The following is a 16,709-nucleotide window of genomic DNA, read 5'->3' as shown; positions in this document are numbered from 1 at the left end:
GATAGTTGTGTATTTCAGATTTGCTGTCCACCTGGAATACAACTAGTGATCAACAGGAGTCCTCAGTGGGAGGGAGAGCTGCTCACAGGTTGGAAAAAACACTGGCTTTAAATAAACATTTGGTGATTTAAGTTGACATCTATTTAAACTTTACTAGCAAAGGAGCTAAGGGGGAAGTTCCTGCCTTGTTTATCACATTAAATTCACTCAAGTGTTTAAAACAAAACCTCAGGTGCACCATTTCTAAAATACATACAGGTACATACATATTTTTTAAAAAGTTTCTAGTTACATGTTGTGGATCAATAATTTGTAAAAGTTTTTGAGTGAAATTAGAATTCAGTATTAAAGATTTTTTTTTTAAATGTGCTTCCAAAACAAAATGTCGCTCTGATAGATTTGAATGAAATTAAATTTTTGGATTAACAAATATGAAGATAAGAATTTTGAATTTGCATCTTCACAAAAATAACTCTTACACTCAAAATGCAAGCTTAAACTTAATGTGGTAATATTTGTTATTGTAATCCTATTTGTATAGTATTAACTCAAAAAGGACAGCTATTGAAGACCACAAGTCAAGTCTTTATTATCATTATAAAGCACAACATAATACAATGAGATTGAATAATACATGTGTACAAACTGGTTGTAATCAACATTTCTCAACCATTCAGAGGGAAACTTTGTTTCTTGTTCATCTACCAGCCACTTAATTTACTGTTAAGTCAACAGTATGGTGGGAGGGACCTCAAGTTAGAATGCGTTAAGAGTAAATCATCCAGCAATAAATTCATGCTATGGACAAGAAATGGGGTTTCCCAATATGGGATGAAAGAAATGTTCAGGATTTCCTGCCGCTGCAACTTAGAGATATTTAATGTCGCGCTGACGGCAGAAGAGATTAAAGACTGAAGGTGCAGGGCAAGCAACAGTGGACTTCACATCACAGAGGAAGGTGTTACCGCTCCCACATGCTGCCTCAACAGACCAACTGTTCCATGAAGATATCGCCAAAATATCTCAAGAACTGAGATGAAAACAGGAGCTGTATAGCTTTCTGATAATTTACTAAAAAGTATGATTCTTTTATGTATCTTTACAACTATGATGATGGCTAACAAGCTTTCAGTAATCTGCAAACTGGTACCTGATTTGTACAGATGAGGGCTGTTACATTCCGTAAGGTAAATGTTTTGAAATACTTTTATATGTAGCAATGGATGTTTCACGTTCTAAATTTCCATTTGGGCGAGCTTTTGTTTGCAGTCTTGCATTGTAAATGATTAACATTTGGACTTGAAAACAAGACTCAGCATTTGTATTGTGACAGGATCCAAGTTCCTCGACACAATCGCTCCTGTGGCAGGCGCCGTAAAGATGAACAGAGGACTAGATCTCCTCTGGACACCCTTTGCTTCAGCTCTCTGAAGCTTTAAAGAAGCTCACCAATGATGTATGAGAGGAAACATAATTGGTTATCTTCTCCATCTGAAAAAAACAAGGCAAAGGTTTAGTATCTGGTTATGTCCAACATTTGTGGAAACCGTACAAGTAGGGCAACTCACATTCGAAGACATTTGTCTTTCCCACCACTTGCCACTCTCTGTCCATCAGGACTCCAGTCAACAGCATAAACCTACGGACAGAAGGAAAATCATCAACTAATATCAATAAAATGCAAACATTTGTTAATAATTTGAACACATCTCTTGTCTTGCCTCATCAGCGTGTCCAGGAAGGTCCATATTAAGCTTCCCAGTCTTTATGTCCCAAACTTTCAGCGTGCTATCACTGCTGCCGCTGACCAGCAGCCGGCTGTCTGCTGACCACGCCACCTGATACACAGATCCCACATGTCCCCGCAGAGACATCAGGTATCTGAGAACCAAAAGACAGGGACGGCACTTATTTAGCTTAACGGCACCATCTTATGGATCTATTTGGTATTGCATATCCAGATACATTAAATTACCTCAAAGTGTAATCAAAAACTGAGCTGTATTCAAGCATTTTAATGGAAAATTCAGTGGAAGAAAATGGTATTCACAAGTGTTATTATTATATTTGGCCTTAAGGTGATTGTATAGAGCTCTGTGTGTAAATCTGAGTTTCAATTTTTTAAATAAACAAGCTCTTCCATGTTATTCTGATTTATGTAGCTGCACCTGTAGATTTGCTAAAAATCTTATCAGAAATGGAGAAGAGGTGAGGCTTAGGCCACACATAGCCAGATATCTGGAAAAATGGAAAAACATTTATGCATTTTAGCCTTTCGTCCACACAAAAACTCTGTTTAGTATCACAAAAAACAATTTCTTATGAAAACTGACCAAAGTGGAGATTTGAGAAAATTCAGTATTTGTGTTTGAGTGAATGGAAAAACTGAGTTTTAGGGTCAAACACATTACAGCCTGCAACAAATAATGTGTCTATATATCAATATACAGTATATCATGGCTGCTTTGACATAATTTCCAATCGACATTGTCTTGTGCTTTATTAACTTCTAATATGCTATTTAAAAGTAGTTCAACTTGTATATCTATCTACAAAAATAAACCTTGTTTAATTCCCAACAGGAAGTTGTGGTTGTTTTCAAGCAATATGATTGGCTGACATACATTTTAGCTTTGCAGGACACTATATCTGTGGGTTTAGAAGGTGTAAAACAACCATCAGTAACATATTTATGCATGTTAATGGAGATGAACAATTTTCTGAAACCGATCCTGTGTATAAAATCTTATTTTCTTTTTAAGTATGTGGCAGAGATATTTGTTTTTAAAAAGACTCAGCTATGTACATTCACTCGACCTCCTGAGTCAGAGGTTTTCTTACTTTCCAGTACGTCCGTCCCAGATTTTAATGGACTTATCGAATGAAGCAGAAGCAAGGAGCCTGGTGTCGGGGGAGAAGAGCACTTCGTTGACCAGAGCGCTGTGGCCGGTCATCCTGGCTAAAGGCTTTTTGTCTTCAGCAGGATTCCACAGGAATAAGGTGAAATCATCAGAGCCAGACACCAACCGCTCCGGAGCGGAGCCCTGCAACGGAAGAAAACAATAAATTGAGAGAATCAACGAGGCGTTAGAGAAACTTTCCTCTTACGTAAATAAAAGGTACTCACCCTAACTTTATTGTACCTCTGCAAGGCTGTCTCCTTTATCTCATCCACTAGAGGGAAATGATGCCAATTAGGCAGGAACAAAACTCATAATCCAGCATTACAAAGGAACAGCAGGCCTTACAAGATCCAGTGAGATCCTGGGGATTGATGGTGGCGGTAGCAGGTTCAAAAGCTCCAGTGCGTAATACATAATCTGTGCTGAGAGCCAGAGTGTTCACCCAGTGGGCGTGACCCTGCAGCGTCCTGCACAGCACGCCCTGAAATCAGCAAACAAACATGAACACGTCTGGAATCTCAGAGCTACTTCAGTTAAAGATTGAACAGACACTCTGCCTTACATCTTTGGGCCTCCACACTTTGACTGTGCGGTCCTGGGAAGAGGTGTAGAGCAGTCCGTCTCCGCCCCATTTCACACAGGTGACTGACTGAGTGTGTCCTGTCAAGATCTTCTCATAGCGTCCCAGAACAGTGTCCCAGATCCGAACAGAGCCGTCCTTAGAGCTGCTGGCTAAGTATCGGCACTCTGGGTTACTGAAACATAGTTGCAAAATGTTTAGGTTTCTACAAACAGCTAAAAATACCCAAAAGATCACCAATAAAAGAGGAATTGAAGGCTTACAGATGAAGAGGTTCCCAGCAGAGCCAAGTGATCCACTTGGTGTGTCCCGTCAAAGTCTTCCCTATCTGTGTTCCTGTCACCGGATCCCAAAGACAGATCTAAAGACGCAGCATTGCAAAAATAATTTAAAAAAATGTGTGGAATTCATGTTTAGAAAATAAAAAAAAAGAAGGTTGGAACAAACCTGACTGTTCTTACACCCTGAAGCTAACTTCTTCCCATCAGGTGACCAGGCGATGCTCAGGACCCAGTGGTTGTGTCCTTCAATAAAGCACAGTGGAGCTCAGAGGTGTCCAGATGTCAATATATAATTTGTATTTTTTGAGAGAGAAATGATGCCTTCTTATAGAAGTGACTTCATACCTCTGGCAGTGTGATGGGGGGTCTCAGTCATCAGATCCCAAAAGCGCACCGTGGTGTCTCCTGATCCACTGGCCAAATATCTCAAACAAACAACAGCATAACTTATAAATCAGCCTCTTGTGGGTTTTTATATCATATATATTTTGGACAAATACTCTGAAAAAGCATGCAGCTGGTTATCATGTCTGAGAGTAACTCACTTGCCGGTAGGACTGAAGGCAGTGGAGATGACTGCCTCTGTGTGTCCCTGCAGCGTGCTGGTGCAGCGGGTCACGGCCCGGACCCTGAACACAGCCTGAGGTTGGTACACCACCGGCAGAACCTGCTCCGTCTCCACCCCGAGAGTCTGGATGCAGGAACCCAGGCTGGACACCACCTCTGCCTCGCCGCGCACGAAGAATGCCAGAGGAACGGGCTCCTCCTGCAGCAGGTACAGAGTCGCAATATGTAGATTAATACATTTTAATATTCAGCTTTAAACACAGTGCCTTGCAGAACTGAAAAAATGCTTAGTTTTCTGTTTTTTAAAATAACATACTTAACATTGGCATACTTTGGCATTACTTTATTCAGCTAAATACGAGACAATACTGGAGGAAAAACAGCTAGAGGTAACAAAAAACTTTAAACGGAGGCAGAGATGTTTGCTGATCACTTATCACCCCAATAAAATGCACTGAAATTACAGAGTGAAACATGACAAAATGGAGCAGAATGATTACACATTATAATGGGACTGCGACTTAAAAAAAATAATAATTCTACAAGTCTACGTGATCTCATGAACATTCAATCTGTATAATACAATGCTAGAAGATTTTGCTCTAACATACGACCTATAAAATACACATTTAAATCAGATTAAACAGAAGACCTACATTTTACAAATGTTACCTTGTAGCCTATACGTGTTTTTTTATTTCCTAGATATTAAAAAGCATGTTCACGCCAAGTTAGTCAGTGCTACCTTTTGCAGCAATGCATTGCAGACGAGCTGCAGTTTGTCGGGAGTGATGTCGAGAGGCACATCGAAAGGTGAGCCCAGAACTTCCCCATTCTCGTCCTGGAACTGGATCAGCAGCCGTTCCACATCCTCACTTGTCATCTCGAGTCTGGTTCGGTTAGAGCTCTGACAAGATGAAATTTGTTAGACCTGGTTTTGCTGTACGTTTGTGTGATCTCTGAATGTTACGATCTCCAAAGCATCTCAGTTTATATTGTGACAGTGAATGTTTCAAGCAGCTAAGTAACGTTTAAAATAAGGAACTTCTAGTTGCATTAAATAAAGCCAAAATATTAAAACTCATTTGTATTTTTAAAGCTGGAAAAGTTTGAAAGTTGTTATTGCCAAGAGTACAGCTTCAAGCAAGTTAAGCTGAATACAAATGCACTAAGATCATGTCATGTGGTTGTGAAAAAGAAATGTTTCAGAATAACTCAATGACTTGATTTGTCAGCATCAACTCAACTGGGAATCTGAGAGTTGTTCTGAAAGCGACACGACTGTCCATTTTTTCCTATCATGAAAGTAAATACTCGTTTTGGGCACTCATGTTTATTGATAATAACTGTGACATGATATACGCGTATTCATACAGCCAACACATTATAATGAAAATCAACCAAATGATAATTAAACTTTCTTCCAGGTACTATAATGTTTGGCAAAATTCTCTCTTGCAACCGAGCGCAGGTAACCAGTAGCACAACACCTTTACTTTAATTTACGTATTTTTATTTAGAAAATATAGCTAGAATTAAACGACACTTCAAATTGGGGGTAAATGTAACAAATAAACAAAGACAATCTGTCAGTTTTATTTCTAGCTAACTGGCGGTGTCCATGTTCTCCGTTGAAGCTAACTCAGCTAGCACATTCATTAGCCAAACCTTTTAGCATCTTGAAGCCTTTTTTGCACGAGTCACTGAACAGGAGTATATCTAAAGTTAATTCATACACTTTCATTGGCTTTATATAAACACCGAATGATTTACATATGAACTAAACGTTTACCTTTAGCTTAGCGGGTTGATATGCAGTCTCCACGTGTTTACAGCCAGAGAGCCTACCGCTGAAAAGATACGCTGCTAGGAAACGGAACGTCAAGTGAAGTTACACTTGCATCCATTGCATAATCCCGCAATGGATTATGGGAAGGTTACCAACTCGGTAGGTGCTGCTCACACGCACCCATCAGGTATCTTTATGTTATTTCTACGCAGGCGCGCAACTGCATACTTTGTGAGGTGAAAGAACCAGAATCTTGTTTCCTTTTTAAATGTTTCGTTTTGGTTCAGAAGAAACGGTTGGTTGAGATTAAGAGGAGCTGAGGCCAGGGGCGCAACTACATACTTTCTGAGGTGTATGCGAACATGTCATCGCCCCCCTCTCCCCCACCCCGACATAAACTTGTACAACTAATTTTTTAAATTAAAGTATCAATAATAATAAATGTACATATATGTGAATAAATTGTTGCCTACAGGGCAATTAAGAAAAGAATGAAACAAAAAACTGCAATATTTCATAATTTAATATATATTTGAGCCAAAGAGCCACTTCTGTTAGAACCACCTGTGGGCTGCAGGTCTGAGGCATTTTGTTAGCATGTTTTCTATCATTCTTATAGCTTGAGGAAGCCTTATTCAAACTGACAACCCACATTAATAAAATGGTGAAATAATATTGACCACAAAACATAAATAAACCAAATCTCTCAAGCAGCTCTTGGGATCTTACCATTGTGTCCCTCCCTTCAACAGTCTGCAGCAAAATGAATGTCTGAGGTTCAAACAGGGCAAATTTCCTTCAAAATCTTGAGTAATGATGTTTTAATCAGAATGTATATACAATCATATCATTAGACCAGTCAATCATTAAAGTGATTTGATTTTATTAGTAATTTATTCTCAACCAAAGGTCCAATTTTAGAAGAATGAATCTTAAGGAAAACAGCAAATACAAGATTGATGTTCCCAACCATCTCATCATGTAGCTGGGCAATTTAAAGTCTGAATCACAATCATGCTGCAGACGTTTACATCAGGGCACTGCAGCAATGTTTCTTTTATTTGTCGATCCCATTGATGTCTTTAGATACAAGTCCTTCCATGGCAGCTCGCTTGGACTCCAGGATCTACAAATTCATACAAACATTTAGCATAAAAAGGGAAGCTAATCCACTGCTATAAGATTATCATATTTAGTTAAGAAATGCTTAAGTACAAATATGTGCACAGATTGTAAAAAGTAAAAAAAATGTAAAAGCTGTCTAACATAGACAATGTCAATGTGCATGAGACTCTAGAGGACCACAGAAATAGCTGTGGCGGCCTGGATTTGGCCCACGTGCCTCAAGTTTGACACATGTGGTTTATATTGACAATGTGTGGTCTATTAACATTCTCTGTTACAACACAAAAACTACAATCTGTCCAGCTACCAGGTTCTCTGATTGGCTGAAAGGCTTGATAAACCTTTTGTATGAATGAGGCAACAACTGAGCCTATGTGGCATATGTCAAAGCATCCAGTATACCAGTAAAATAATAGATAATTACCTCACTAGTAATGTATTTAACATAGTAAATATCTACATGCTAGAAACCCAATTTTTCTCGGAATAATTAGAGTTTATTTAATAACTTTTGCATTGAAAATCGCATGATGAAAAAGGGAAAATAAAATAATTGGGTATGCCATCCATGAGTGGCATAGTGTGCTACCTCACCTGGAAGTTATCACTAAGGCCAACGATGCTGTTCAGGTTTGTACTGTAGTAACCCAGAACATATTCTCCGCTTAGCAGAGGGAGGTCATCTTTAACCACAGATTTCTGCAGCCAAAACAGGAGTGCATGCTTATGAAGAAGGTATTTATATAGGGGCTTGACAAAACATTCTTCAATTCCACTTTACCTCAATGACCTCATTAACTTCTGGCAGCTCGTTCTCTCTGACCCATACAAAGGTTTCATAGTCAGACGCACTCTTGAATCCGACCTGCAGGTCAACAAGACAGTCAGCTCAAATCTGTATGGTTTGTATTATTGTAGTGATGGACTTTTTCCTACTTTGCAAACCTTGTAGAGGCCAATCCAGTCCCATGTGGAAGACATGAAGTCCTCTAGGATGGTATAAGTCAGAAGTGCATTTTGGTCTGCGCTCCACTCGCCTACAGGTGTCAAGTCTACCAGTTGTGTGTCGAAGTATTTTCTCAGCTGGAGGGATTACAAAAGGAAAGATGTGGTGTAATAAAATACAACCCCTGGGGTCATGTGACACTTTTGTACTTGCCTCCAGAGTAAAATTTCCAATGACTGGCTTGTGATCACTGACTCCGTAGCTCATGACACTGGTGTATGTGTTCTGGGTGACCATGATTGGATACTCCTCCTGCCCATCATCAGGAGAAGTTGATGCCTTCTCATCATCATCGTCATCCTCTTCTGATGGGAGGCTTTTAGGTTTGATCCGCCAGAGGATCCGATCCGTCCAGGCTGGCTTTCTCTTCTTGCCGCTAGACAAAATCAAAACAAGAGTGAATGATAACGCGTGAACTCGTATTTTGGTTAAAATCTTATCTGTTGCTTACCTGAGGACACATTTTTATTTACACTAATTCATGTGAACATTTATAAAAACACTGGAAACAAGAGCCGCTAAAACACACAAACATGCAGTGCAAAGGTAACTATATTCTAGTGTGTGGCTGACAATACCGTCTAAAGTAGAATTGGAGTTAATTAAATGTCTTCTAGAAAGCAAAACACGTCTTATTCAGGTACAAACAGCAGGGAGCAGGCAGGAGCTCAGCTCGAATGAAAACATAGACCACATCTGAAATTCATCCACAGTATTCTGTTAGCTAAACCCATCTGAATTTTGTCCGTTAAACTTGTGTCTCCATATGTTTTGCGGTTGTAAGTTATGCCCCCCCTTTGTATTGTAAGGACAATTGTTTATTTTCAAGTAGGACTGTACGTAACTTTTAAACATTTTATTTATTAATAGCCTAATTGTTTCTCTATACCAAGCCCCCAACCAGAAACAGACCATTCCCCAGAAGAGGGAGGTGAGGAGGAAGAGGAAGGTGGTACTGCAGCGCTGCAGAGGCCTTGGTCTGTACATGGTCAGTGCCACAGTTCTCGTTCTAAGGCAGACACATTATGGTGGGATCAGAGAAAAACAAAACTGCCTTTGATGTGATACATGCTGTGCACACTTGAAGCTGATTTCTGCATTAACTAAAGGTGGAGTGGCCGACAAAAAAGGGGAATGTGGAGCATGCGACACAGAAATGAAGAGTTTCTTACTTAAAACCGAACCATGTCTTTGCAGAGCTACAGAAATTTAAGTTCAATCAGAATGCTGTTAAAGGTGTTAATCTGTGTGATATATGAGTGTCAGACACATGGTACCTGGAGTCATAGGAGTCAGCTTTACGGTCAAACTTGTAGGTGGGTTTAAAATTCAGTGGCCCTTCGTCAAACTCCTGCAGAAAGGGTTCCTTTTTCTTCATCATGATGAGCTGCAACAACAAAATGTCAACCAGAATATCTTCATCCACAAATAGCTGGGTGTACTATTCTTAATCTCATACCTGGTCCTTGCTCCACAGCAAATTGAGGCGTCCTCCATTGATGGATGAGCGGACAAAATGCAAGCCATGGTCCTCGATACGGAAGTTCAGATCACCAAACCAGAACACCACCCTGGTAAGAACCACAGACACCTCTATTTCAGCACTGGGTTGGATGGTAGCTTAATTATGTGAGGGCACACTGACTTGTGGTCCAGGACATGAGGAGTGTCAAAGATGTCAAAGTCTTGTGTTTCCAGAATGTACTCAAACTCGTCAACGCGTTGCAGGGCATTGTGCATGTGAGCTGCAAGGTGGCAGTTGAGGAAGCACATCATGTGGCCGTAGAAGGAAAAGCGTACAGAGACGGCACCTTTATTTCCCTGAGATAGAAAAAAAGAGGAAAGAAACTATTTTCATGATGGCACATAGCATGATTTTTTTTTCACTGAACTTTAATTATTTGTTGGAACACATCCTAGTGTTTACTAAATGTCAGTGTTCTCTCATGTTCCCCACTTTCCACCTCACAAACACAAAAGGCCTTTTATTTAAAACCTTTGATGACACTGGAATACCAACGCCTATTAGAGTTGATCTCTCTACAATGTTTAGGGTTAAGCCAAGGCCGCTAAGAAATTTCCTACCCAGTAGCCAAAGATGCCAGTGCGAGTGTAGGTGGTCTGGATGTTTCTGATGAAGGGGAGATGCATCATTTTGGCAAAAACCAGCAGCAGCAATCCCTGCATCCTCACCGATGTGACCTGAGCACAGTTAGAAAAACAAGGATTTGTCATTTAGTGTTTGGTGTGTTCCTGTGACTATATATTTGATTTTTGTTTGCAGCTTCTATGGGTTACAGTGTATATTATCTTGGAAAAATTTACATTTTACTTTATCTGTTAGGAGTTTAATTTTGCTCCAGCCGCAAATTTCAATATATCCTTAAGGGACTTTATGTGATGGAAACAACAGAGGACTCTTTTTAGGGAAAGGGAAATGATCTATGGTCTTTAAAATTCATCCACAATTTGCCTCAAACTCAATTCTTTAGCTGGTCTGTTTTTAGCTTTACTTTGTCTTTTTCACCGCTTTCAACTTTCGTTGAGCTGCAAATTATTTTTTGCCATTTTCCAATGAAGGCTTAAAAAGTTGCCATATTTTTCCACTTGAGGTGTCAAACTCCCATACATAAATGGATGAAGCACAAAAAGACAATATAAACCACTACTGAATATTCATGTACATGCATCTATTGCTACACTACTATTTCCTCTTTTCTCACCTTTACAAAGCCTTTGGGTCCCAGTGTGTCCATGAAAAGATGGCTCCAGGAATCTTCTGCTATCAAGTCTGAGATAAATCTCACAGGTGTGGCATTTACTTCCTGCAAGCTAAGTAACACCAGTAAAAATGGAAAGCAAACAAAATGACTCAATCATTGATCCCGCTGCTAATCATAAATATCTGTCTGCTACGGTTTTCCATACCCAATCACATAAAGGTCTATGGAGGGTTGATCATTTAGTTGTAGCAATGAGGCGACGTCCTCAAGAGGTTCTGCTGTTGCCACATTCCAGGTGACCATGTGCAGCCTATAACAATTATTAATTATTTATTTTCTATTAAAATTTCACCACCTCTTTATATTTATATATAATTAAATAACACCGTAAAGCAGGAATTACCCAAGGTTATGACATTTGCAGCCGATCAAACTATTTCCTACTGCCAGCAAAAACAATCACCTCTATGAAGCCCAACATTTCATAAAAAAACGTTTTCTTTCTGATGCCTGCATAAACATGTGAACATATGCATTGGTCAACCTGAATGCATCTGTGGGGAGTAATCGTGCACAAAGCTGAAAGGCTTCGTCCAGCGTGCGGGACACTTCCTCGCCGGCTTCGTCATCAGAACTCATGTCCTCTATGCAGGTCATCAGCTCGGACAGGCGCTGGCGGAGGATCGTCTTCGACCTGGAGCCCTGAGACTCAGAGCTGCTCGTGCTGTCCGAGCGCAACCGTGAACCATCCGGTAAAAGGTCCATCTTTTAAGCATAAAAAAGGAGCTTCCCTAGTGCCTCAGAGAATCCTTTTGTATCAGGAAACACGCAAGTGAAAACTAAAAAATTTAGTCCTCCACGCAGGAAAAATCCAGTACAAGAAAGTTATTTGGCTCTGTTTTTCCTGATTCTTTTAGCTGACCTGGTTGCGACCATTTGATTTGAGATACTTCCTCTCTGCTCAAGCAGGTGGAAGTAATCCAACTTATTTGTTGTTAATCAAATCTCTTTTGCTCGGTAGTAAATTTTTGCTAAAAATCCTAAAAGAGGATGAGAATGAGAAGAGTCTGTGTGGGTGATGTATCTCCTCCGGTTCTGTGCAGTCATGCAAGAACGCCGCTCAGTTTGACGGAGCAGTGGGGTCGACTGAGGAATGTTGGCAACCCAGATTTGGTGCCTAATCACAGGCAGGAGACAGCCATGTGAATGTGCAAAGGTTTGTTCCTGTGAGTGTATGCAGACTCAGAGGCTGGAGGAGGGGGACCACCGGCTGATCCTCCATAACGGAGAGTATTGTTGCAGGACTTAGGTAAGTCTTCAGATCCCTAAGAGGTTTACTATCAGCACTCTCTCCATCAGCTGAACACACAGAACAATGCCTGAAACCCCACAATTACACCCGTGCATTAGTCACCAGGGCAACGGCGATCAGCCTTGTTTTGTCTCAATCCAGATTCTTTTCATGTGGGGGAAAGGTTATCTGTGTAAACCCAGAGACATGCAGGTCACGCTCAGTTTTAAACCTAAGGTCTTTCACACGTTTATCCAGGCATCAGTTTTAAGAATAAAACCTCAAATTCTTTGATGTAGTAATGTTGTAGCACAATTAACAGTAAATCAATTACATAACAGTTTTGGAGCCACGCAACAAAATCTTAAATAAGGATGGGGAAACGGAAGATTAACTGATTTAAAAATTGCAAAGGGTGAGATAACATTTCCCAGTTTACAAAACAAAATCAGATTTAAAAAGCCATAAATCTAAAGTCTAGCTCAGTAATTGAGTAACAGTCTAAGAGTGGTAATTACCTACATAAAGGCTGATATATTCACAGTTTTGTTTAAATCGGTCAAATTTCATTTGTTAAAGCACCTATTTTTTACAGCATTATTAAAAACAATCCCAAAACAGATGCCACCTCATGAAACAGGGTCACTTTAAGAAACTCATGACAATGAGAAGAGTTAAGAGGATAACAAAGCAGCTCGTTATATTCAATTATACAGTGCCTTGCTCACCTGTGCTTGTCTGTCCAACCACTTGTAAATCTCTCAGTGCTCATCTTCTATTCTGCAGATGCAAACTGACACAGTTAAAAAATCAGGAAATAAAGAGGTTCTATGCACCACACAGAAGCTCACTCTTTTTCCCAACCAGTTTACACAAAGCACAGTCAGGTCAAAATGCAGAGGAAACAAACAAAGCCAGCTAAGATGGAGATGCCTGATAGTCATTTCTGAAATGGCTTTGTAATCATGTTTGATCATGGTGAGCTTTGCTCACATTGAAATGACAGTGTATCAAGGATTGCATAATCTGAGAGAGCTGATGGACATTTTAGTGATTACATTTTCCACTGTGCGATATGTAGGAGGCTGTCAAAGAGGAAAGAGAATCCTCAGAAAATATCAGTGGTGCAGGGTTTTCTAAAAGTATTTGAAATCTAAGTAAGTAAAAACAGTTTTATTATTATTATTATTTTTAATCTTCCAAGAATCGTACAATAAATGTTTGGAACAAAAATTGGAGCTAATTTAGTAGATACTAAAGCAGAGCATTTTGCCAAATTGTTTATATTTTATTTATACTTCTAGTTTCTCCACTTTATCCTGTAAATGCTCACATTTTAGTAATTTCTTTTGGCTGTAATGATTTCAAGGTTTTGAGATTTTAGACTTTTGTTTCCTTAAGAAATGCAGAATCATTGAAACAGCTCTAAAATTAGGTGTTCTGGTGTTTGTTAGCCTGAACACCTAAGATATGTCATTTATTTAGACCAGCAAAGATTTACAGTGATTGGCTGGCATGTTTCAACACATTTTCTTTAAAAATTGTTAGTCTAATAAAGTTACCAAAGGGTTTTAAATATTCATACTGCTGTAATTGGGGCCTGCCACAGCAATGCATATGCATGGAAGGCACCTATTACTCTACACCTCAAAATAACTGTAGCTTCCTATCACCGTTAATGCGGTTCGTACCTCTGCGTGAACCCCCACAAAACATATCAAAACATGCGGCTGGATACTCTGTTGGCATGTCGAGTAACCATGGCGATGTAATTAGCGAAAGACGAGCCAAATTCAAATCAAAACAACTTCTGAAACTGTTTTGTGTCAGTCCAGACAGAACACTGAGCAGGGCAGAGATGTAGAGAACTACAAAGATGGCGGAACACTCAGTTCCTACAGAGGAGGGCAGAGCTTCCAGTTAGAACTGACAGAAAAAAAACATTTACATTTTTTTTTTCCAAATTAACCAACTGCACAATTCTTGTTAAGTAGTAAGTAGTGTGAAATAAGTCGTATTTTAATAGAGCAGAAGAAATCTTATGTTTTTCGAACAATAATCAAATTGGTGTTAAGAGATGAGCGGGGTTTTTTTCTTGTAGCGAACTGCCACAAAGTATAGATCAAATTTTTACTTTTTACTTTTGTGTTTAGTGTCTGTCTTATAATATATTCACTACCAATGACAAAAAACAAAACAAAAAACATTATAATTTTTTTGAAAAATTCACTAACTTATTAAAAAATCTGATGCCAAGAGATATGCGTTTTCTGGTAACCAAGTGCCACGAAGTAAACATCTGATTTTTATTTTCGCAAAAGTAAAAATCAAAAGGCAGTGCATTAGCATTAGCACAAACATTAGCAGTAGCTACTGCCCACATTAGCAGTACCTTTTCCCTAAAATAAGCTTTTTAGCTACTCTATTTATTAGCCATGTTTAGCACACTGAATAATGGAGGAAGTCAATGTCAGGCGACATGCTAGTTATACCCCTCATGTCACTGGCAGCAATAGGCTAACATTAGCATTTTGGCGAATTTTAACTTGTACACTAATTTTAATACAGTATACTAAATGGACTAAGTACATGTTACTCAACATGCTTAATTATTTGAGTACATTGTAGCTTACTTTAGCTTTGATGCTAATTCTTTGCATCAGAACGCTGGGTTCTAACCAACGGGCACACTTTATCAGGCCCCGTTTAAATTTCTTCAGAAATTGTATAGTTTTCTACTTTATTCTTATGTATCACCTGAAATTATTCTGTTTGACCACATGAGGGCAGCACTGCTAGTTTCAAGAAGCTCCAAAAAATCTCTAAATATGGCAACCTACAAGCTGTGAAGTTTTTTTCTCGTCAGTAGGAGTTTGAGTGACACTAGACTTTATTTTAGTCAATATACCACTCCCAGGACACTGTCTTCAGTGTTCTGGTGAGCCTTATGAGGAAATATTATAATTAAAGGGATAGCTCAAGATTTGTAAAGGAGTTCTACTGAAAAGTTACAGGCATATTAGCTAGTAGATGTGTTTTATAGTAAACTGAGATTAGTTTGTCCTATTTAGTCTGAGAGGTTGCCAAAACCAAGTTAAAAATAACTTAAAACATCAAAGTGGTTTATGTCAAATCTATTTAAACTGTTATAATTTTAATAATAGGCAGTTATTTGCAAAATAATGCAACTGTTTCCATTGAAATCCAGGTTGGGGGTGGTTGACCAACAGTTAGCGTCCTCTTTGAAACACCTACTGCGAAATAAATATATAAAAATATCCCCCCAGACAAACTAATGATAAAGAAAGAGACTGTACAAATCCAGTAAATAGAGAAACACTAAATGTTCTGCTCTCAATATGTTCAAATAAGGAAGATTGGTTTTGGTGTCCAGTCCTCTATCTCTATTTCACACATAAATATTCTTTGGTTTCTCTGTAAATGATCACCTAATGTGAACAAAAGATGAGTTTATGTGTTAGAACAGGCTACATGATGTTGATTAGAGTTGTTTTAACACAATAGTCCAATAGTAAAATGATAAAATCTACATTTAGCAAGCTTGTGTATGTTTTTATGATATGTGCAATTCATCTGCAGAATAGCACAGTGAGATTTTTCTTTGTGAATGTAGCAATTTAGCTCAGATTTGGACATGAAATCTATACCAGACCTGGAATATAAATGAATAACAGATCAAGCAACTGCCCCAGGGAACCACACAGTGTCACAACGGTGCTTTACCTTTTAAATGTCACTGAAAGGACACAACTAAAGAGAGACACAACACGACTTAAAGCACACACACGTACACGCAAGAGCCACTGTAAAAACTCTACGGTTATATAAAATACATCAGAAATTTTGAAATTTAACTAGAACTAAAAGAGAGCACAAAGCATGACAGTTAACACAAGAAATGATAATGATTATAAAGATCAAACCAATACAGATATAATTACATACATCGTTTTTGTAAAAACTATTTTCTTGCTATTGTCATTATAACCCTTTTACTTGTTTCTTTTTTGTTTTTTACTTTAAGCCTTCACAGCCAAGACAGAGACTTTCCTACTGATACATTTTTCATGACAGAAAAATCAAAAGAACAAAGTAAAAGAGTAAAGCAAAGCACTTGAAATTCTACCGTTGTTGGTATATGAGTCTTATGTTGTCCAGAAAAATTGTCTTCAAAGGTAAAAATCTCCAAAAACGTGACAAGAAATGTAGTTTCTTCCTCTCTGGACGGCTGTGATGTTATTTGACAGTTTGTTAATTTCCCTTGTACTGTGCCCTGACCCACAGCAGACTAACAGCGTAACATCGGATTAAGCTAATATCCTTGGTTGGTTAATAACCCAGTGAGAAAGTATTTGTGAATAGCTATAAAGGATGTATTGTATGTTTAAAAATAATCCTTAGATATTTAAAAGTATGGAATGTG

At 38.7% G+C, this 16,709-nt stretch overlaps 2 protein-coding genes across 7 annotated transcripts; both read right to left on the bottom strand.

Moving 5' to 3' along the window:
* Positions 1-564: 564 nt before the first annotated feature.
* On the bottom strand, positions 565-6,259 carry nle1 (notchless homolog 1). Its single transcript, XM_005805842.2, has 13 exons — positions 6,124-6,259; positions 5,077-5,238; positions 4,310-4,530; positions 4,110-4,189; positions 3,931-4,007; positions 3,747-3,844; positions 3,466-3,658; positions 3,249-3,384; positions 3,128-3,174; positions 2,842-3,044; positions 1,722-1,881; positions 1,569-1,639; positions 565-1,491 (listed from the first exon to the last, which is right to left on the bottom strand). Exons 2-13 carry the CDS (start codon positions 5,212-5,214, stop codon positions 1,479-1,481), a joined length of 1,437 nt encoding a protein of 478 aa, XP_005805899.1. The 5' UTR covers positions 5,215-5,238; positions 6,124-6,259; the 3' UTR covers positions 565-1,478.
* A 736-nt stretch (positions 6,260-6,995) lies between these two features.
* Positions 6,996-16,694, bottom strand: LOC102234446 (inositol polyphosphate 5-phosphatase K-like). 6 transcript variants are annotated; one of them, XM_023342742.1, is made up of 14 exons: positions 16,413-16,694; positions 12,994-13,045; positions 11,180-11,284; positions 10,975-11,083; positions 10,337-10,453; positions 9,897-10,072; positions 9,711-9,822; positions 9,529-9,638; positions 9,424-9,450; positions 8,405-8,627; positions 8,182-8,328; positions 8,027-8,110; positions 7,840-7,944; positions 6,996-7,246 (listed from the first exon to the last, which is right to left on the bottom strand). In XM_023342742.1, the coding sequence occupies exons 2-14, from the start codon at positions 13,035-13,037 to the stop codon at positions 7,178-7,180; spliced, it is 1,428 nt and encodes a 475-aa protein (XP_023198510.1). In that variant the 5' UTR covers positions 13,038-13,045; positions 16,413-16,694; the 3' UTR covers positions 6,996-7,177. The 6 variants fall into 6 exon arrangements, with proteins under 6 accessions (XP_023198510.1, XP_023198512.1, XP_023198507.1 ...); XM_023342744.1 differs by lacking the exon at positions 16,413-16,694 and adding an exon at positions 13,957-14,213; XM_023342739.1 differs by lacking the exons at positions 12,994-13,045; positions 16,413-16,694 and adding an exon at positions 11,519-12,562.
* Between the last annotated feature and the right edge of the window lie 15 nt (positions 16,695-16,709).

This window comes from Xiphophorus maculatus, chromosome 11 (assembly GCF_002775205.1).
Source record: "Xiphophorus maculatus strain JP 163 A chromosome 11, X_maculatus-5.0-male, whole genome shotgun sequence".
In the NCBI taxonomy this organism is placed as follows: domain Eukaryota; kingdom Metazoa; phylum Chordata; class Actinopteri; order Cyprinodontiformes; family Poeciliidae; genus Xiphophorus; species Xiphophorus maculatus.
This window is presented reverse-complemented; position numbering and strand designations above follow the sequence as displayed.

Coding starts and splice junctions, on each gene's coding strand:
- LOC102234446 (XM_023342739.1), bottom strand. CDS start 11,739: ATGGACCTTTTACCGGATGGTTCACGGTTGCGCTCGGACAGCACGAGC. Junction 9,639..9,710: donor TGCTGTGGAGCAAGGACCAG/GTATGAGATTAA, acceptor TTGTTGTTGCAG/CTCATCATGATGAAGAAAAA. Junction 8,628..9,423: donor AAGACATGGTTCGGTTTTAA/GTAAGAAACTCT, acceptor GATTTTGTCTAG/CGGCAAGAAGAGAAAGCCAG.
- nle1 (XM_005805842.2), bottom strand. CDS start 5,214: ATGACAAGTGAGGATGTGGAACGGCTGCTGATCCAGTTCCAGGACGAG. Junction 3,845..3,930: donor CAGGGTGTAAGAACAGTCAG/GTTTGTTCCAAC, acceptor CTGCGTCTTTAG/ATCTGTCTTTGGGATCCGGT. Junction 3,385..3,465: donor AAGTGTGGAGGCCCAAAGAT/GTAAGGCAGAGT, acceptor TGCTGATTTCAG/GGCGTGCTGTGCAGGACGCT.